The sequence below is a fragment of the Schistocerca americana genome, chromosome 10, assembly GCF_021461395.2.
Source record: "Schistocerca americana isolate TAMUIC-IGC-003095 chromosome 10, iqSchAmer2.1, whole genome shotgun sequence".
Lineage (NCBI taxonomy): Eukaryota > Metazoa > Arthropoda > Insecta > Orthoptera > Acrididae > Schistocerca > Schistocerca americana.
In genome coordinates, this window is record NC_060128.1 from 56,898,087 (window position 1) to 56,920,892 (window position 22,806).

A 22,806-nucleotide genomic window follows, 5' to 3' on the forward strand; every position below is an offset into this window, starting at 1 on the left:
AAACTGTGTGCCCGACCGAGACTCGAACTCGGGACCTTTGCCTTTCGCGGGCAAGTGCTCTACCAACTGAGTTACCGAAGCACGACTCACACCCGGTACTCACAGCTTTACTTCTGCCAGTACCTCGTCTCCTGCCTTCCAAACTTTACAGAAGCTCTCCTGCGAACCTTGCAGAACTAGCACTCCTGAAAGAAAGGATATTGCGGAGACATGGCTTAGCCACAGCCTGGGGGATGTTTCCAGAATGAGTTTTTCACTCTGCAGCGGAGTGTGCGCTGATATGAAACTTCCTGGCAGATTAAAACTGTGTGCCCGACCGAGACTCGAACTCGGGACCTTTGTCTTTCGCGGGCAAGTGCTCTAGAGGTACTGGCAGAAGTAAAGCTGTGAGTACCGGGCGTGAGTCGTGCTTCGGTAGCTCAGTTGGTAGAGCACTTGCCCGCGAAAGGCAAAGGTCCCGAGTTCGAGTCTCGGTCGGGCACACAGTTTTAATCTGCCAGGAAGTTTCATTAAATATTGTTTTCTGTGACACCATATGTCTTGGTCCAGCACACAGTTTTAATTTGCCACCAAGTTTCACCTCAGCACACAATCTGCTGCAGAGTAAAGATTTCATTCTGGAAACTTGGTAAATGTTTTTATATCATAATAAGTCATCAGCTGACCTAATTTGACTTAATCGCCACTACTGCAACAAGGCTACTCAAACATTTAAAATAACTCCCCATTTTCATGAGCATTCATGTAATATTCATGTAATATTCCATAGCACATTCTTTAGTTTCTATCCTTCCATTGATTTTCTCATTTTGATTGTATTTGCCCCGTCTTTTATTGCTTTAAAAAGCGGTAATCTCCATATGTTTCGAACCCTACTTAAATGGCACCCAGATTTTGGTAACCGCAATTTTTGTATTAATTGCAGGTTGTGGATCCTCGGGAAAATCGACATTTATGAAGCAGGTCAGGATCATTGAAGAAGGTGCTTTTCAAGAGGCTGAACGAATGACATACAAACCAATAATTTGCCAAAACATTATCTCAGAAGCTCAGAAACTGATAATGGCAATGGAGCTGTATGGATTTCCTTATGAATTAGAGACAACAGAGGTAACTACCTAAAGAACACAGACACTGAGTACATTGTGTGCGTGTGTGTGTGTGGTGTGTGTGTGTGTGTGTGTGTGTGTGTGTGTGTGTGAGAGAGAGAGAGAGAGATAGAGAGAGAGAGAGAGAGAGAGAGAGAGAGAGAGAGAGAGAGTGATAAGAGAGAGAAGAGAGATTTATCTCCAGATAATGTCCGAATAACCTGAATAATTGTATGGTACATAACTTATTTAGTTACTTATTGAGTTCGGCTTTTATTTACCCATGGATAGTTTGCAAAACTTATCAAAGATATAAAGTTAATTGAAAAAGGAAACAATTTAAAAAAAATACGAATTCATGCATACAGTAATATTATCTTCTGTAGGTCCACATTAACATGTTGTGTTCTTAATTTTGATATGTTGTGTACAGTGTTTTATCAAACATATTTACAGTTTATCTTTACACTAATCATTTACATCACATGTCTGCTCACTCCAACAATGAATAAGATGTTGAACACAGGCAAGTGTCAAGAAGTAAGAATTACCTGTCATAAATTGTGGGCATATGATTTAACAGGAAGAGTCATTAAACAATGGCATTTTTCTGTAGAATGACACATAAAAAAAGTTAAGTATATTTCCAATTTACCCACCAATCATAGGGTGACCAACTCTCCCGTATATCCTGGGATCTCCTGTATTTAGAGACATTTTTTCATAATCTCCCGGCTCCCGTATTTTCAGGCTCAGTGGACATTTATCTCCCGTTTTTAAGTTTATTTTCCTTATCACGTACCAGTATGTAAAAATATTTTTCAATCATTTAAATTTTGCACGCACTGTCAGTATTCATTCGTAGACAGCAGAGTCAACTGATCCTATATCGACCTTTGACCATAGATGTCGACATTATGTCTATCAAATATCTTTGGAATGATCAACCGCCGCTTGGCGGGAAAGTCACCCAGAATCAGAACTTTCCCAAAATCTACCCTTATTCCTAGACTATCCAGTCCTTTTCCTTCACCCTTCTTCCTTCCTCTTGAACCTTTCTGTCTGAAGAAGGAGCCACTGGCTCCGGAAGCTTGCCAATCACAACAGTCTTTTATGTATGTTTTCTGCCATTGCTTGGTGGGTAGATTGTTTTATCTATCCAATTAAATAATAAAATGCACTTAGCTTTTCATTCTTATTCACTCATGCACAGTGTTTTAGCATTTATCTCCATCTTGTACATTACCCCGTCTTCCACCTTTAAGCTCTCAGATTTTGAAGTTTCGTCCGGTGCGGTCCCCAACAATCAGGCTTTCCTTCTCATCCTGTGCAGTAAGTCTCCCCTGACCCAGGACTCTGGCTGTCTTTTCCGAACTCTACCCTCTTCCTAAAGCTCTCCAGTTCCTTTCCCTCCACCCCTCTTCCTTTCACTTCAACCCTTCTGTTGGGAAAAGGAGCCACTGGCTATAAAATGTTCCATAAGTAAAACTTTTTTTAATATGTGTGTTCTCCTGCTGCATGTGGTCAGTATGATATTTTAGCTATCCAATTACATTACACTGTCAAAAATTGGTTATTTTCGTTGTTACAGACAGTTTATAGAGACACTTGCCACATGAGGATGAGCTACGTCCTATTGAAAAATGGCATCGCAGTATTGTCACATGAAAGGTTATACATAAGACATCCACAACCATACCATTGCACATTCAGATTTTCATCAATCACTACCAGCTGTGACCTGAAGTTACACCTGATGATGCAAGGAGCAATGTTACTGTGCCTCTCCAATATATGGGAAGCATGGGACTTCCAGGGCACCACCATACTTGCTGGCGACGGTCATACAATGTAGTATACAACTGCAGTTCATCAGTGAACTCAATGTGACACCATTCATCAACAGTTCGTACTTCCCAGTGACTGCACCACTTCAAATGCAGCCATTTGTGACATGGTGTTAATCACAGCCAACATGTGGGACACTAATTCCCTAGTCTGGCTGATGCTAATCTCTGACAGTGTGAGATGACACAGAATATTGCAGGGAGTCTGTTATTTGTTATGTTACATCATGCAGATGTGAAAGGGTTACGATGTGCTCGTACACAATACACAAGACCCCCCCCCCCCTTGTTGTGGTCATATATCATGCATTGGAATCTTGAGGATGAGTATGCCTGTCCTGACATTCCCACACACTCCAACATCAAGGCATTGTCTCATCCGAATACCCCAGAAATTTGGATATTAAATGATTTTACCAACTGTCCAAATAGGAATCCACAATGAGATCCAGTTCAGGCTCTGTCAAGTGCCGATAATGCTATATCACATTTGTGGCATCTCTATGTCCTTCACAGTGACTGTTCGATATGTGACACTGTTCACAGCCCATATGCACCATACCAGGTGTGGAAAACACATTGGTCATGAACAACACGGAAGCACTCTGTTGTCTGTTCTACCTGTCACAACTACAATACACACATCAAAAAAAGTTTTGCATCATCTCGATTCTGAGAGTTCTGGAACCTGTACAGAAAATTGGAATAGATATCAACATAAACATCATTTCCGCCCTTTCTATTGCTCATGAAAACCACACATTGCATGTTGCACCACCATACAGTGAGACCTTCAGAGGTGGTGGTCCAGATTGCTGTACAGACAGGTACCTCTAACAGCCAGTAGCATGTCCTCTTGCATTGGTGCATGCCTGTATTCATTGTGACATACTATCTACAAGTTCATCATAGGTCCAGATTGACCCACTCCTTGACAGCGATTTGGCATAGATCCTTCAGAGTGGTTGGGTCACATCATACATAAACAGCCCTTTTCATTTTATCCCGGGCATGTTCGATATGGTTCATGCCTGGGGAACATGCTGGCCACTCTAGTTGAGTGATGTCATTATCCCGAAGGAAGTCATTCACAAGATGTGGACGATGGGGATGTGAATTGTCATCCATGGAGATGAATGCCTAGCTAATATGCTGCCAATATGGTTGCAGGATGGCATAGACGTATTGTAGCGGCGCCCTCCATGACCACCAGCGACGCACGTCGGCCCCACATAATGCCACCCCAAAACAGCAGAGAGCCTCCACCTTGCTGCACTCGCTGGACAGTATGTCTAAGGTGTTCATCCTGACTGGGTTGCCACCAAACACGTCTCCGACGATAGTCTGGTTGAAGGCATATGTGACACTCATTGGTGAAGAGAACGTGATGCCAATCCTGAGAGGTCCATTCGGCATGTTGTTGGGCACATCTGTACCGCACTGCATGGTGCCGTGGTTGCAGAGATGGACCTTGTCATGGATGTCGGGAGTGAAGTTGCGCATCGTGCAGTGTATTGCACACAGTCTGAGTCTTAACGTGATGTCCTGTTGCTACATGAAAAGTGTTATTCAACACGGTGGTGTTGCTGTCAGGGTTCCTCCAATCCATAATCCATAGGTAGCAGCTATCCACTGCAGTAGTAGCCTTTGGGCGGCTAGAGCGAGGCATGTCATCGACAGTTCCTGTCTCTCTGTATCTTATTCATGTCCGAACAACATTGCTTTGGTTCACTCTGAGACGCCTGGAGACTTCCCTTGTTGAGGGCCCTTCCTGGCACAAAGTAACAATGTGGACACGATCGAACCGTGGTATTGATGGTCTAGATGTGGTTGAACTACAGACAACACGAGCATTGTACCTTCTTCCTGGTGGAATGACTGGAACTGATCGCCCATTGGACCCTCTCTGTCTAATAAGTGCTGCTAATGCACAGTTGCTTACTTCTTTGGGCGGTTTTAGTTACGTCTCTGAACAGTAAAAGGGACTGCGTCTGTGATACAATATCCACAGCCAATGTCTGTCTTCACGAGTTCTGGGAACCGGGGTGATGCAATTTTTTTTTTATATGTGTAATTCACTGAGTCATCAAAGACACAATTAGTATTTGTGAGTATCACTACATTGCCATCTATGGTGTTTTTAAGGCAAAGTCAAACCACATGGTGGTACAGCAAAATTTACTTCAAAGGAGGTAGCCTACAATGCTGTAGTTATAAAGTTGTAATTATCACATCGAAAAAAAAAATTCATAATTAATGTTTAGTTTTTTTCTAGAGATGTGTGTAAATTATCCACACCACAGTACTATCAGGCACTGATTGAGTGGCAAAACAAAGTGACACAGCACGTTAATAAAGTGAAGCATGATACATTAATTCGTTATCAGCAGCAGTGGAAATGTACCAAGCTATTTCTGTTTGAACCAGTTAGCTAAAGGAGTCTTCTGTATTGACATACGCAGCTGCAACATTTTCACTGCTATCAAGGACTTCTATACGATAGTTTCTATTGTGAGGGTGGGTGCGGGGGGTGGGGAGCTGAACCTGTGGGTATGGAGTATTTTTAACATTTTGAAAGCTGAATGGTAACTTGTTAGTAGCCACAAAAAAAGTGTTGTTCTGGTCCTGTGAAAAACTCTTCATAATACTGACTTTTAAATCATTTTCTGGAAAGAAAAACACCCGACTACACTATATTTTTTCTTTCCCTGAGAGCCAGGGGGAGGTCACGGCCTCCCCTCTCCCGAGCATGGGTGCCCTTGACTGCTACCGAAAGTGAATTACCGTGCAATGCTCCACTTTATTAATATCATGTGCCATTTTCTTTTGGTACAATACCAGAAAAACTGAAAATATCTGAGGTAACCACATTTTCTTTAAGAAATACGACAATCATAAAAGAAAATTTCAGTCTGATATCTTTTCTACCTTTGTTCTTAAAGACAATAGGAAAGGCTATCATCAATAAGGCCATAAATTTACTGAGCAAATCAAAATTTAATTTTTGAATAACATAATGGTTTTTAACAAACAAATTCATGAGTGTACCAGCTGCTCAATTCCTTGTTGAACTGATCTGTGGCATGGAAGAAAAGGACATATTATCCTATCTCAGCCTTGAAAAAGCTTTTAAATGGGTCAGTATTACAATATTGCCAGATAAATTGTGGAATCCTGGACTTAGAAGTACTACCTGTGAACTGATAAAATATCTCTGCTTTTTTATATCAGGTGTTGTCAGGCACATTTCTCTGCTTTTTCTGCAGTTATTTGCAATTTTGTTTTTGTATTGTGTAGCTGGGCTCAGCCCAAACAATTACAGCTCATCACGTCTTTCACATAACTTCCATTGTCAACAGAAAGCATACAGAGTAGGTTTGTTTCTCATTACAAACAAAATCATATTTTACATGCCCATTCAATAGAGTGCTCACAATTTAGTCTACTGCTATATCTGGATTAGCAATACGTATTAATAGGAACAGTAAAACACGAAGAATAAACATCAATCCAGCAGCGACTCAGTAGCGCTGCATGCTTTGTGGTAGCAGTCAGTGTGGGCCAGGATGGTGCTGGAATACTGCTGCTGGTTATTCTTCATGTCTTACTGTCTGTTAGTACAAAGTGATAAAATGAATATTGCACTAGACAAATCTGAGACTGCTCTATCAAAAGGGCACATGAAATACTCTTCAAAAAACATTTTGTTTGTAACAGGAAACAAATGGATGTTTTCCATCATTAAAGACCTAATGACCAGTATTTGTTTCAGCTGACTCCAGCTAAAAAATACAAAAACAAAATTGCAAATAACTGCAGAAGCAGCAGAAAAAATGTGCCTGATGACTCTTAGGAGAGACATCATTTAATATACTTTATGAAATACTGTTTTTTAGTTCTAAATAGTTCTATACACAGATCATATGTCTATTGTTTGTGTACATGAAGCATACAATGAATTAAAATTTTGTAATGAGTTCCATCTCAGTGTACACACCCACCAAATATCAGTTGTAGACATGAAGAGGCAAAATGACAATTAATGGTGTGGACGTATGCATAGTTACCGGGGTGAAAACAGAATTGAATGTAACATTTCTTGGAATACTGATTCGTAAAAACATGAGATGAGATTCATTGACAGAGGTGCTGTGTGGCGTGGAGTCAAGTCCTTGGTAATTTTCTAGATGTTTGTGGCACCAGACAGACTAGTCAAAAAATTCCCATAAATTAGAGGCCGGTGGTTTTGGGCGCAGAGCTGGTGCACAAAAGCATGTCAGATGTGTTCCACTGGGTCCATAACGTGCAAATTTGATGGCTGGCATCAACATGAGTTAATTATCATGCTTCTCACACCACTGAATAATGATTATGCCATTATGCTGTCATGACACAGATAGTTATCTCGCTCGAAGATGCCATTGCTTTTGCAGTAGCAGGCAAACAGCTAACTGGTATCATTTGTCCCGAGATGCTCATTCCCAGGAGCCGGGCCATGAAAGTCTGCCCCTTGTCAAAGTCACTCGTGTCAAAGGAATTTTCATTTAGTTACTAGAATGGTTCCTAAGGGAGGGCAGTTTTTGCCATGGGGTTATTATCACTTATGGTGACATGTCAGTTCCACCTAAAATATGTTTATCTTAAGTTGCTGGTGATTGCAGTCACTCCCATCCATTTCCTCACATTTGTTTAGTACAGCAAAGACTTGTAACACCTGCAGACCAGTGCAATAGTTTCATTTCCATTCAATGTAACATTTCTTTATTTTCTGCAACTGTTGCCCAACATAGCCTTATGCATGCTCCATGTTGGTGGCATGCCTATAAAGCTTTCCCTTAAACTGGTTGATTTATATCAGTGCCTGTCGACAGCTTAGGGTCTTTATTTAATTATCATTTCATTCTAAGAGAGTTGCATGGTCACCGATGGTATTCGTTCTTTCGGACATGTCCTAAAGAACAGATACCATCTTGAAACTTCCTGGCAGATTAAAACTGTGTGCCCGACCGAGACTCGAACTCGGGACCTTTGCCTTTCGCGGGCAAGTGCTCTACCATCTGAGCTACCAAAGCACGACTCACACGCGGTACTCACAGCTTTACTTCTGCCAGTACCTCGTCTCCTACCTTCCAAACTTTACAGAAGCTCTCCTGCGAACCTTGCAGAACTAGCACTCCTGAAAGAAAGGATATTGCGGAGACATGGCTTAGGCACAGCCTGGGGGATGTTTCCAGAATGAGATTTTCACTCTGCAGCGGAGTGTGCGCTGATATGAAACTTCCTGGCGGATTAAAACTGTGTGCCCAACTGAGACTCGAACTCGGGAACTTTGCCTTTCGTGGGCAAGTGCTCTACCATCTGAGCTACCGAAGCACGACTCACACCCGGTACTCACAGCTTTACTTCTGCCAGTACCTCATCTCCTACCTTCCAAACTTTAAAGATGCTCTCCTACGAACCTTGCAGAACTAGCACTCCTGAAAGAAAGGATATTGCGGAACATGGCTTAGCCACAGCCTGGGGGATGTTTCCAGAATGAGATTTTCACTCTGCAGCGGAGTGTGCGCTGATATGAAACTAGTTCTGCAAGGTTCGCAGGAGAGCTTCTGTAAAGTTTGGAAGGTAGGAGACGAGGTACTGGCAGAAGTAAAGCTGTGAGTACCGGGCGTGAGTCGTGCTTCGGTAGCTCAGATGGTAGACCACTTGCCAGCGAAAGGCAAAGGTCCCGATTTCGAGTCTCGGTCGGGCACACAGTTTTAATCTGCCAGGAAGTTTCATATCAGCGCACACTCCGCTGCAGAGTGAAAATCTCATTCTGGAAACATGCCCCAGGCTGTGGCTAAGCCATGTCTCCGCAATATCCTTTCTTTCAGGAGTGCTAGTTCTGCAAGGTTCGCAGGAGAGCTTCTGTAAAGTTTGGAAGGTAGGAGACGAGGTACTGGCAGAAGTAAAGCTGTGAGTACAGGGCGTGAGTCGTGCTTCGGTAGCTCAGATGGTAGAGCACTTGCCCGCGAAAGGCAAAGGTCCCGAGTTCGAGTCTCGGTCAGGCACACAGTTTTAATCTGCCAGGAAGTTTCATATCAGCGCACACTCCGCTGCAGAGTGAAAATCTCTTTCTAGATACCATCTTCTTATGGTTGGGATATTTTTTCTTGTCACTCAGCTCTCTACTGACTTTGTGCCATTTCATCTGTGCTCCAGTGTCTGGGAATGTATCTCTGCCCAAAATTATAAATGAGCTGAGGTAGTTAATAGTCTTAGTTTGCTGGATGGCTGGTTTTCTCTGATAATGGCACCACTAACCTAAAATCCACATTCTATATACTCAGTCTACTTGATGTTTCAGTTGGCGCTGTTATTGCTTAAATTGTTTTTCTACCTCAGCATCTGAATGTCAAGATCGCAGCACATTCTCCTGGTGAAAAGTGCACTGTTGGCAATAACATCATCTGACATGGAATGAATAGAATGAGTGAGAACCCAGATGACCAGTACTGTTGTTTGATGTATAGAAGAGCTGTGCTAGTTACAAAGTCCTGTTGGATATTAAGTATTTGTAATTTTCTCTTTCTAAGAAAGAAAAAAAGAAAGAAACAACAACAATAAAATCAACTTCAATAGAAGAAATGAACAGAGATAGAATAAGAAACTTCCTGGCAGATTAAAACTGTGTGCCAGACCGAGACCCGAACTCGTGACCTTTGCCTTTCGCAGGCAAGTGCTCTACCACCTGAGCTACCCAAGCATGGCTCCCACTCAGTTCTCACAACTTTACTTCTACCAGTACCTCGTCTCCTACCTCCCAAACATTACAGAAGCCCTCCTGCAAACCTTGCAGACCTAGCACTCCTGAAAGAAAGGATACTGCGGAGACATGGCTTAGCCACAGCCTAGGGGATTTTTCCAGAATGAGATTTTCACTCTGCAGTGGAGTGTGCGCTGATATGAAACTACCGGGCAGATTAAATCTGTGTGCTGGACCGAGACTCGAACTCGGGGCAAGTGCTCTACCATCTAAGCTACCCAAGCACGACTCACACCACGTCCTCACAGCTTTACTTCTGCCAGTACCTCATCTCCTACCTTCCAAACTTTACAGAAGCTCTCCTGTGAACCTTGCAGAACTAGCACTCCTGAAAGAAAGGATATTGCAGAGACATGGTTTAACCAGAGCCTAGGGGATGTTTCCAGAATGAGATTTACTCTACAGCAGAGTGTGCACTGATATGAAACTTCCTGGCAGATTAAAACTGTGTGTCAGACCGAGACTCGAACTCGGGTCCTTTGCCTTTCACGGGCAAGTGCTCAACCATCTGAGGTACCCAAGCACGACTCCCGCCCCATCGTCACAATTTTAATCTGCCAGGAACTTTCATATCAGCGTACACTCTGCTGCAGAGTGAAAATCTCATTCTGGAGAGATAGAATAATTATATAAATTACATATAATTTAAAGAATTGTATGTCATATTCAAAACATTACAATATATCTGTTGATTCTAATACACTGACAGAAGAAAACTGCAACACCAAAAAATTAATTAATGTAAAGTAACTAAATTATAGGAATAAATTTGTCTATGTAACATATTTACGTGTTTAATATTGCAAGACGGCAGACTAATGTAAGTGTGAGGTAATCCATTGAAACTGTGAACTGCTGTTACATTAATAACTAGTGTAACCACCAGAACGTTGAATGCAGACATGCATGCATTGTGCTGTACAGGTGCTGGGTGTCAGTTTGTGGGCTGGAGTTCCAGGCCTGCTCCACTTGGTCAGGAAGGCAGGGATGGTTAATGCTGGGTGTGAATACTGCTCTGGAGTTGTCAACCGATGATGTACCTGCTCCATTGGTGACAGATCTGCTGATCGAGCATTCCGAGGCAACATATCAATATTCTGTAGAGCATATTGGGTTACAACAGTGGTACGTGGGGAGTGTTATCCTGTTGGAACAAATCTGTAGTCTGGGTGCACGAGATAATCAAGAAAGTGCACCTGCTGTGGTACGCAATCGCACCTCGGACCGTAACTCCAGCTGTAGCTCCAGTGTGTCTAGCACACGGACAGGTTGGCTGCAAGCCCTCAACTGACCTCCTTTTAACCAACACACAGCCATCAGTGGCACCGATGCAGAACCGACTTTCATCGGAAAACACAACAGACCTCCACCTCGTCCTCCAATGAGCTCTCGTTTGGCACCACTGAAGTCGCGAATGGTGGTGGATTGGGGTCAGTGGGTTGCACATTACAGGGCACCTGGCTCAGAATTTTCCTCAAAGTAACCAATTTGTAACAGTTCATTGTGTCACTGTCGTGCCAACTGCTGCGCAGATTGCTGCTGCAGATACAGTATGATGCACCAGAGCCGTATGCTGAATGTGAGGGTTTTCCATCTCGGTAGTGCCACGTGGCCATCCAGAGCCCAGTCTTCTTGCGACTGTACATTCTTCTGACCACCGCTGCCAGCAGTTGTGTACAGTGGCTACATTCTGTAAGTCTCTCTGCAGTACCACAGAAGAAGAACATCCAACTTCTCATAGTTTTATTTCACAACCTTGTTCGAAGCGGTGTCGGTAACGGTGCCTTTGTCACCTTAATGCCAATCCTGACTAACACAAACTCACTGTGTCCAACCTCAGAGGTAACTAAAACTTATGGACTGTTACAACAAGTATTTAAGGCAAACGTGATTTGCATCCTCAGGCAACTGGTGCAAAATTCAAATAGTCATCACCTTTCAGATATATAAATAACCCTAGCAACTTTCATTTATGTTGCACAACTCCTTCTTTGTGTTGCGATTTTTTTCTCTCATGGTATCAGCTTGTGCAGCATATTCAAAATAATTTTGTATTAAATAAAACTTCGTTATTATCATCATTATCATTATTATTTACTTCATTACTCTGACGTCTACAGACCATGATAAGCTTCTAACCTTTATGATTGATGTTCTCAGATTTTATTGTTTTTGTTACCCTGATGTTTTTCATCAAGCACGCCACTCATCTGACAATTTGGCGCCACTTGTTCATTTCTCTTCTGAAGATGTTGTGATGGTGCAAATCTTCTGATTCACCAATTTTGTCTAGATCTTTTTTTGACATTTATCTATCACAGCATTCTTTGTTTTCAGTTTTGAGTTAAAGGTGCATTTAGTTCACTTTGAATCATTCATTCTTCTTATGTGCTCATAAAACTGAACTCTTTACTTCATTGTTGTTGTTGGAAATCATTCTCTGAAAAATGTTAATAACAAAAGTGATGTATCCGATAATATACAGTTAATGTTAAAAAGTAAAAAAAAGAGTAATAACAGTTTTGTGCAGATAACATCACAATCAATTTATTTATTTAGTATTCTGATGAAGTAATGTCTCTAATTTTAAGTAAAATATTTACAGGAATGTGCAAGAAGAATCATGGACATTAACGTAGGAAATGTGACTGAAATGAATGATGAAGTTTTGGCAGCTATCAAAGAGGTCTGGAATGACGCGAATGTACAAATTTGCTACGATCGTCGAGATGAGCTATACCTCCTGGATTCCACAAAATAGTAAGAAGAACTAAGTTTACTTATTAATAATGATATTTTGAACCTTCTAAATTAATGTAGGTCTAACAGACTTGACTACAGAAATTAAAAATCTCTCTTCATGAAATTCTCAATTTTTTAAATTATAATGAAATTGTATGGATAAAAAACTCACTCTCTATTATCCTGGTCTTTAATGTATTAATCAGCTACTTGGACAAGGCTATGACTTCCTAAAAATTGTGCCCCAAAATGAGGCCCATTCTGTCAGATATTTTGCCCACCACACCTAGAATAGCTTTCTGTCGACATCTCAATCTCCACAGTATCCTTGTCTGACTGTGTGCTCCTTCTTCTCCCATCCCCCTACCCAATGGCTCCTACTCCTGTGACTTGCCCTATGCACCCTTCTTCCATCAACTATACCAGCCCTGTAAGTGTCAAAACATATACTACCAAAGGGAGAGCCACCTGTGAAACAACAACACATATTGTGTATCAGCTGCTATGTAAACACTGTTCAACCCTTTGCATCGGCATGACCATCGGCAAGTTCTCAATGAGGATGAACGGGCATAGGCAGATGGTGTCCACTGGCAACACAAAATATCCTGTTGCAGAGCGTGACAATTGTGACCTCGGTACCCGTTTCACCACACATGCCATCTGGATTCTTCCCCCGATACGTTTCTCAGATCTCCACAGGTGAGAATTGGCACTACAACAAATCCTCAGTTCTCCCCACCCACCTTGCCTTAATTTATGTTAATATCTCCACCATCAGCATTTCTTCACAGTGTCTATTCTTTTCTTCAACCCCTTTTAGTTTTCTATATCTTTCATTTTCTGACCTGTCTAGTTTTCGCTGTTCCCGCCCATCTCTGTCACATACAATGCACTTAGCTTTCTGCTCTTATTAACTCATGCATGATGTTTTGGTAGTAATCTCTATCTTGTGTATTGCCTTCTCTTCCTTCTTTAAGCTCTCAGGCTTTCAAATCTCATTTGGTGCAGTCTCCAGTAATCATCCTTTCCTTCTCATCACGTCCAGTAAGTCACTTTTACCTGGGGTTCTGGGTGACTTTTCTGAACTCTCCATCTTTCCCTGAACCTCACCAGTTATTTTCCTTCATCCATCTTCCTTCCCCTTCAACCCTTCTGCCAGAATAAGGAGCCGCTGGCTCTGAAGCCTTGCAAATTTAAATACCTTTATATGTGTGTTCGCCTGCTGAGGCCTCGTGAGTAGGTTTTTATCCATCCAATTACATTACGAGGTGCATTCAAGTTCTAAGGCCTCCGATTTCTTTTCTAATTAACTACTCACCCGAAATCGATGAAACTGGTGTTACTTCTTGACGTAATCGCCCTGCAGACGTACACATTTTTCACAACGCTGACGCCATGATTCCATGGCAGCAGCAAAGGCTTCTTTAGGAGTCTGTTTTGACCACTGGAAAATCGCTGAGGCAATAGCAGCATGGCTGGTGAATGTGCGGCCATGGAGAGTGTCTTTCATTGTTGGAAAAAGCCAAAAGTCACTAGAAGCCAGGTCAGGTGAGTAGGGAGCATGAGGAATCACTTCAAAGTTGTTATCACGAAGAAACTGTTGCGTAACATTAGCTCGATGTGCGGGTGCATTGTCTTGGTGAAACAGTACACGCGTAGCCCTTCCTGGACGTTTTTGTTGCAGTGTAGGAAGGAATTTGTTCTTCAAAACATTTTCGCAGTATGCACCTGTTACCATAGTGCCCTTTGGAACACAATGGGTAAGGATTATGCCCTCGCTGTCCCAGAACATGGGCACCATCATTTTTTCAGCACTGGCGGTTACCCGAAATTTTTTTGGTGGCGGTGAATCTGTGTGCTTCCATTGAGCTGCCTGGCGCTTTGTTTCTGGATTGAAAAATGGCATCCACATCTCATCCATTGTCACAACCGATGAAAAGAAAGTCCCATACGTGCTGTCGTTGCGCGTCAACATTGCTCGGCAACATGCCGCGTGGTCGTCCGTCAGCATTCGTGGCACCCACCTGGATGACACTTTTCGGATTTTCAGGTCGTCATGCAGGATTGTGTGCACAGAACCCACAGAAATGCCAACTCTGGAGGCGATCTGGTCAACAGTCATTCGGCGATCCCCCAAAACAATTCTCTCCACTTTCTCGATCGTGTCTTCAGACCGGCTTGTGCGAGCCCGAGGTTGTTTCGGTTTGTTGTCACACGATGTTCTGCCTTCATTAAACTGTCACACCAACGAACGCACTTTCAACACATCCATAACTTCATCACCACATGTCTCCTTCAACTGTCGATGAATTTCAATTGGTTTCACACCACGCAAATTCGGAAAACTAATGATTGCACACTGTTCAAGTAAGGAAAACGTCATCATTTTAAGTATTTAAAACAGTTCTCATTCTCGCCGCTGGCAGTAAAATTCCATCTGCCGTATGGTGCTGCCATCTCTGGGAAATATTGACAATTAACGCGGCCTCATTTTAAAACAATGCGCATGTTTCTATCTCTTTCCAGTCCGGAGAAAAAAAATCGGACGCCTTAGCACTTGAATGCACTTCGTATATCTACATACAATTCCGTACTCCTTAGAGGAAACAAAAGGATTAATTACTGAAATGTAAGCCAGCCATGGTGGCCAAGCGGTTCTAGGCGCTTCAGTCCAGAACCGCGCACTGCTATGGTCGCAGGTTCAAATCCTGCCTCGGGCATGGGTGTTGTGTGACGTCCTTAGGTTAGTTAGGTATAAGTAGTTCTGAGTACTAGAGGACTGATGACCTCAAATGTTAAGTCCCATAGTGCTCAGAGCCATTTGAACCGTTTTTGAACCGAAATGTAGGGTTCAAGAAATATATAATGTCAAGCCTTCTATGTTACTGGCCATCACATTCTAGCAGCTTCTCCATAGTGATGGGATCTACAGAATTCAACTGAGAAATGAATGATGATGTGTGACTGAAAAAGAATAACATTAAAAGTACATTTCTTGTACAGATAGATGTTTGGAGATCAAGGACAACATATTAAAGTCCCTCCCATCGAACATCAGCTATTTATTAGAGTAATGCTACTATTTACCAATAATTATTTTCAGGAGGTAAAATTCCATGTACTGCTGTCAGATACTTTTGAAAGAACAAACAAACCAACTAATATGTTTTCACCAAATGGCATTTTGTATAGTAATGTCTACAGTCAAACTGAATGAGTGGAGAAGAGCAGTCTGACAGCTAACAAGTGACGTAGAGCCTACCTCCTGATACTAGTGTCTCTGGAGACTTGAGCTCAGAGATATCCTAGTGTCCCCAACCCCTATTTTCCCCTCTGTTGGTAGAATTAAATTATTTACTCCATTTCTTTATTATCTTTTTCCTCTCCATATTTGCCTCTGTCTCTCTCCCTTCTTTGGTTCTCCCCCGCTCTCCCCACCTCTGCTCCACTTTCTTCCTAGTTTTTTTACCGAGCGAGGTGGCGCAATGGTTAGCACACTGGACTCGCATTTGGGAGGACGACGGTTCAATCCCACATCCGGCCATCCTGATTTAGGTTTTCCGTGATTTCCCTAAATCGCTCCATTCAAATGCCGGGATAGTTCCTTTGAAAGGGCACGGCTGGCTTCCTTCCCCATCCTTCCCTAATCTGATGAGACCGATGACCTCGCAGTTCGGTCTCTTCCCCGAAACAAACCAACCCGACCTAGTGTTTAATTGCACCATTCATTCCACTCACCATTTGTCTTCCTCTTAACCGATCTTTAATTCTCAATCTGTCTTTCAATCTTCTCCGGCCCAAAACCTCGCACAGTTTCGTTTAGCAGTGTTTCCACTGACCTGTGGTCAGGTCTGCTCTCAGCCAGTCTGGTGGTTCGATTCTATTGGGTGGACAGCCTCCTGGTGGTTGTGCCAACACAAATGCTGTACAGAAATTACAGCAGAGCTGCTATAAGATCTACATCTACATATACATCTACTTACCCCATAAGCCACTGTACAGTACATGGTGGAGGGTACAGCATACAACTACTTAGTCATTTCCATTCCTGTTCCACTCACAAACAAAGTGAGGGAAAAATGACTGTCTATACTCCTCTTGTGGTCCTTAAGCAAATGTACATTGGTGGCAGTAGGATCATTCTGCAATCAAGTGCCTAAATTTTTTTAATAGTGTTCCTTGAAAATAAACAATGTCATATCTCCAGGGATTCCCATTTGAGTTCCCAAAGCATCTCCATAACACTTTTTTGTTGATCAGACCTACTGGTAACAATTTCAGCCTCTGAATTGCAGTGATGTCTTCCTTTAATCTTACATAGTGAGGATCCCAAACACTTCAGCAGTACTCATAAATGGGTCACACCAGTGTTCTCTACACAGTCTCCTTAACAGATGACCCACACTTTCCTTGAAATCTACCAATAAACCATTCACCTACCCCACTAAAATTCTTAGTTGTTCATTCCATTTCATATCATTTTGCAGTGTTATGCCTAAATATTTAATTGACCCAACTGTGTCAAGCAGTACACTACTGACGCTGTGTTCAGACACTGTGAGGTTGTTTTTTCAACTCATCTGCATTAACTTACACTTTTCTACATTTACAGCTAGTTGCCATTCATCACACCAACTAGAAATTTGTGACAAAATAATTTAATTGGATAGTAAAAGATCTACTTACCAAGCAGTGGCAGAAAACACACATAAAAGAGGGTTGCGACTAGGCAAGTGTTTGGAGCCAGTGGCTCCTTCTTCAGGCAGAAGGGTTGAAGGGGCAGGAAGAGGAGTGAAGGAAAAGAACTGGAGAGGTCTAAGAAAAGGGATAGATTTCAGGAAAGTCACTCAGAACCACGGGTCAGCGGAGACCACACGGGATGAGAAGGAAAGACTGATTGTTGGGGACTGCATTGGACAAGATTTGAATACCTGAGAGATTAAAGATGGAAGACAAGGTAAAATGCAAGACAGAGATTACTGCTTAAACATCATGCATGAATTAATAAGAGTGAAAAAATTTGGAAATTTGTGGTAAGGACTATGGGACCAAACTGTTGAGGTCATTGGTCCCTAGGCTTACACACTACTTTATCTAACTTAAACAAACTTACGCTAAAGAGAACACATACACCCATGCCCAAGGGAGGACTCAAACCTTCCACGAGGGGAGCCACAGACCGCACAGCTACCCCATGCGGCAAGAGTGAAAAGCTAAGTGCATTGTACATATAGGTGGGAGGGAGGGGAGGAGGTATGAAAACTAGATGGGTAAGACAAAAGATGAAAATTAAAATGGAATGAAGAAAATAGTAGTTACTGTGAAGAAAAGCTCAGATGGAAGAAATTAATGTAAATTAAGGCAAGGTGGGTGGCAAGAACCAAGGGCATGTTGTAGCATTAGTTCCCACCAGCGGAGTTCTGAGAAACTGGTGTCTGGGGGAAGAATCCAGGTGGTGTGTGTGGTGAAACAGGTATGGAGGTCACAATTCTCATGTTGTAGAGCATGCTCTGCAACAGGATATTGTGTGTTCCAGTATACACCCTCTGCCTATGCCCATTCATCCTAATTGATAATTTGGTGTTAGTCATGCCGATGTAAAATGCTGAACAGTGTTTACATGACAGCTGGTATGTGACACGTTTCATTTCACAGGTGTGAAATTTTGTCTTACATCAACTTATACTCACCTACAGTCACTCAACGATGACACCTCCCCATACACCACAGTATCAGCAGCAAATAACTGCAGATTTCTGCCCACCATGCTTACGAGATCTTATGTTTATTTCAATAATGGCAATCCTATTACACTTTCCCATGGCACTCTGACGAACACTCACCATCGAGAACAATGTACAGGATCCTATTACTTAAAGTTTTTGAACCACTCATATATCTGGGAACCTATTCTGTATGGTCATACCTTCCTTAACATTCTGCAGTGGGCCACCACATCAAACACTTTTCGAAAATCTAGTAATATGGGACCTGCCAGTTGCCCTTCATCCATAGTTTGCAGAATATCATGTGAAAAGTGGGCAGGTTGATTTTCACCTAAGTAATGCTTTCTAAAAACATACTGATTTGTGGACAGGTACATTTCCATCCCAAGGAACTTAGACTGAGAATATGTTCAAGAATTCAGCAGCAAACTGATGTTAAGTGTATCAGTTTGTAATTATATCAGTCTGTTCTTTTACCCATCTTACACACAAGTATCACCTGCACTTTTTTCCTGTCACTTCGGGCTTTGTGCTGGCTGAGAGATCTAATTTAAATGCAAGCTAGGTAAAGGTCCAATACCATAGAGTACTCTTTGTAGAAACAAACTGGGATTCCATCCAGACTTGGCAACTTATTTGTTTTCAACTCTTTCAGTTGCTTCTCTGTGCCAGGGATGCTTAATACTATGTCCTCCACACAAGAGTCTGTGCAAGGGTTAAGCAACGATATGTTTGTATGATCCTCCTGTGTGAACAAGTTCTTAAATGTGAAATTTAAAAATTCTGCTTCTTTTGCTACCTTCAATGGCCACTGCAGATTGGTCAGTGAGTTACTGGATAAAAGCCTTTAACATTTTCAGCAAGTTGACATTGTTTTTTCTTTTGTTTCCTGTCCAATCCCTTGCTCCCATAAAATACCATTTAGTGCTCCAGTTGTGAACTTACCAGCATTTATTTTTGAATTAATTTCCTTACCTTGTTTACTGTCTTGTCTGATTTTTACTCCTAGCTATAGTAGAATGCACTCCAAAGGAACTATCTGAATGGGATGGAGATCAGTAAATATGATGTACAGGACCATATGAACAAATGAATATGATTTCAGAAAAATTGGGTGGCTTATTCAGAAGAAAAAGCTTTACAAATTGGGCAAGTCAGTAATGTGTTGATCCACCTTTGGCTCTCAGTTAAGCAGTTGTTTGGCTTGGTATTGCATGACAGCATTGTTAGGTGTTCTCCTGAGGGATATTATGTAAAATTCAGTCCAATCGGCATATTACATCACCAGAATCCTGAGCTGTCAGGAGGGCGCTGCCCCTGATGCTCCAAACATGCTCAGTTGGGGAGAGATACGGTGACACTGCTGGCCACGGTAGGATTTGGAAAGCATGAGGTCAAGCAGTAGGAAACTCCTGCTATATGCAGTTGACCATTATGTGTCTGAAATGTAAGCCCGGGATAGCTTGCCATGAAGGGCAACAAAACAGGGCATAGAATATCATCAATATACCACTGTACTGTAAGGGTGCTGTGAACGACAACCAAAGGAGTCCTGTTATGAAAAGAAGTGGCAGCTCAGACCATCACTCACGGTTGTCAGTCTGTATGGCAAGCAACAGTCTGGTCGGCACCCCACTGCTGTCTCACGACTTGTCTTCAGGCTGGAATCTCATTGCTTGTAGTAGGATTGTCTTCAGTGATAAGCCCTGCTTCGAATTGAGCCCCAGTGACTAGTGGAGAGGTGTCTGGAGATACCTCAGACAACAGTGAGGTACCAACCTGACTGTCACCCACCACATGGCTCAGCAACCAGAAGTCATGGTCTGGGGTGCCATTTCTTTTCATAGCACGACTTCTTTGGTTGTCGCCGGCCGGGGTGGCCGAGCGGCTATAGACGCTACAGCCTGGAACCGCGCGACCGATACAGTCGCAGGTGCAAATCCTGCCTCGGGCGTGGATGTGTGTGACGTCCTTAGGTTAGTTAGATCTAAGTAGTTCTAAGTTCTAGGGGCTGATGACCTCAGAAGTTAAGTCCCATAGTGCTCGGAGCCATTTGAACCATTTTTTTGCTTTGGTTGTCATCCATGGCACCCTTACAGCACAGCGCTATGTCAACAATATTCTATATCCAATTTTGTTTCCCCTCATGGAAAGCTGTCATGGGCTTTCATTCAACAACATAATGGCCACCTGCACATGATGAGACATTTTACTGCTTGTCTTTGTGTTTGCCAATCCCTTCCTTGGCCGATAGGGTCACTGGATCTCTCCCCAATTGAGAATGTTTGAAGCATTGTGGGCAGGGTCCTTCAAATAGCTTGAGATTTTTATGCTCTGACCCACCAGCTGGACTTAATTTAGAACAGTATCCCTCATGAGAACATCCAACAACTCTATCAATCAGTGCCAAACTGTATAAGGACCAGAGGTTGACCAACACGTTATTCAATTGCTCATTTATATAACTCCTTCATGGTGTATGTCTACACCCTCCCCTCCCTCCCTCCCTCCCCCCTCCCATGCGCGCACACACACACACACACACACACACACACACACACACACACACACACACACACACACACACACACACACACCTTTTTTTTAGTGTATTACATAACAGGTAATTTGAAGACCAGAGTTTATGCCAGTTTAACAACTTGGAGCTCTGCCTTTTTTCAGCTACATGGAGAGGCTCGACATTATAGGGGCTGCCGGTTACATCCCTACAGTGCAGGACGTTGTGAGATCCCGGAGCCCCACAACCAGCATCGTCGAGTACAGGGTGCCTGTCAAGAACTATGACAGGAAGCTCTGGTAAGCAGATATGTCGAGCCCTGATTTTCACTGTGGATGTTGCATTTTCAGTAGCATATTTTATTCATTCACACTAGTACACACTACTGGAGAATTCTGACAACACCTGGCAGTGTAAGTGGTTAGGAAGGACAGGATGAGAGAGACCCACATATTGTGAGGATAAAGGGAGATAAAGTGTTTCGGTTGGTAAAGGAAGTCTAGTGTCTGACATCTGAGGTTGAAGGTAGTGGACCTCCTACCACAGAAATATCATCACTGTAGGATGTAGCACAGGTTGCACGCTTGCAACATTTGTCCTACTAGGAGTTTTACTACGATGCAGATAAGAAGTACAGCTCAAGGATAAAAAATAATAAACATTGTTTGACATAAAATACACTCATCTGCTTAACTTTAAGTGAGGTTGTTAAAGTCCTACATACTGATCTAATCAAACACAGTGAAATGAACTATCTACGAGGGTCACTCCAAAAGAAATGCACACTATTTTTTTTTTAAATCCATCTTTTATTCTTCATGTTTAAAAGTTTTACAGTGGGCAGATACATCATTTGGAAATAATATTCTCATTGAAACTTCCTGGCAGATTAAAACTGTGTGCCCGACCAAGACTCGAACTCGGGACCTTTGCCTTTGGTGGGCAAGTGCTCTACCAACTGAGCTACCGAAGAAACTCACGCCCGGTAATCACAGCTTTACTTCTGCCAGTACCTCATCTCCTACCTTCCAAACTTTACAGAAGCTCTCCTGCGAACCTTGCAGAACTAGCACTCCTGAAAGAAAGGATACTGTGGAGACGTGGCTTAGCCACAGCCTGGGGGATGTTTCCAGAATGAGATTTTCACTTTGCAGAGGAGTGTGCGCTGATATGAAACTTGCCCGCGAAAGGCAAAGGTCCCGAGTTCGAGTTTCGGTCGGGCACACAGTTTTAATCTGCCAGGAAGTTTCATATCAGCGCACACTCCGCTGCAGAGTGAAAATCTCATCCTGGAATATTTTCATTTCTCTACATAATTTCCATCCCTCTCAACTGCCTTACACCATCTTGGAACCAGTGCCTGTATACCGGCACATGGTAAAATTCTGGACCAACCTGTTGGAGCCACTGTTTGGCAGCTTGCACAAGGGAGTCATCTTCTTCAAACTTGTTCCACGAAGAGAGTCTTTCACTTTGCCAAAGGGATGATAGTCACATGGAGCCAGGTCAGGACTGTAAGGTGGGTGTTTCAGTATTGTCCATCCGAGTTTTGTGATCGCTTCCACGGTTTTTTAACTGACATGTGGCCGTGCATTGTCGTGCAACAGCAAAACATCCTGCTTTTGCCAATATGGTCAAACACGGCTTAGTTGAGCTTGAAGTTTCTTCAGTGCCATCACATATGTATCAGAATTTATAGTGGTTCCACTTGGCATTATGTCCACAAGCAAGAGTCCTTCAGAATCGAAAAACACCATAGCCATAACCTTTCCAGCAGAAGGTGTGGTTTTGAATTGTTTTTTTCTTGGGTGAGTTTTCATGATACCACTCCATTGATTGCCTCTTCATCTCTGGTGAAAAATGATGGAGCCATGTTTCATCACCTGTCATAATTCTTCCAAGAAATTCATCTCCACCATTCTCGTACTGTTCCAAAAGTTTGCTGCATACCATTTTTCTTTTGTTTCTTTGTGAGCCACAGTCAATATCCTGGGAACCCATCTGGCACAAACCTTTTTCAACACCAACACTTTCAGTATTCGGCGACCACTTCCTTCCCCTATCCCAACGTAGCGTG

At 42.6% G+C, this 22,806-nt stretch overlaps 1 protein-coding gene across 2 annotated transcripts in view; it reads left to right on the forward strand.

The window, feature by feature from the left end:
* The window catches only part of LOC124552669 (guanine nucleotide-binding protein subunit alpha-11-like), a 113,649-nt gene that overhangs the window by 51,892 nt on the left and 38,951 nt on the right, over nt 1-22,806 (forward strand). For both annotated transcript variants that reach the window (XM_047126992.1, XM_047126993.1), the window contains exons 2-4: nt 926-1,110; nt 12,346-12,500; nt 20,894-21,028. In XM_047126992.1, coding sequence (XP_046982948.1) covers nt 926-1,110; nt 12,346-12,500; nt 20,894-21,028 — 475 coding nt within the window. The remainder of the gene's footprint in view (nt 1-925; nt 1,111-12,345; nt 12,501-20,893; nt 21,029-22,806) is intronic.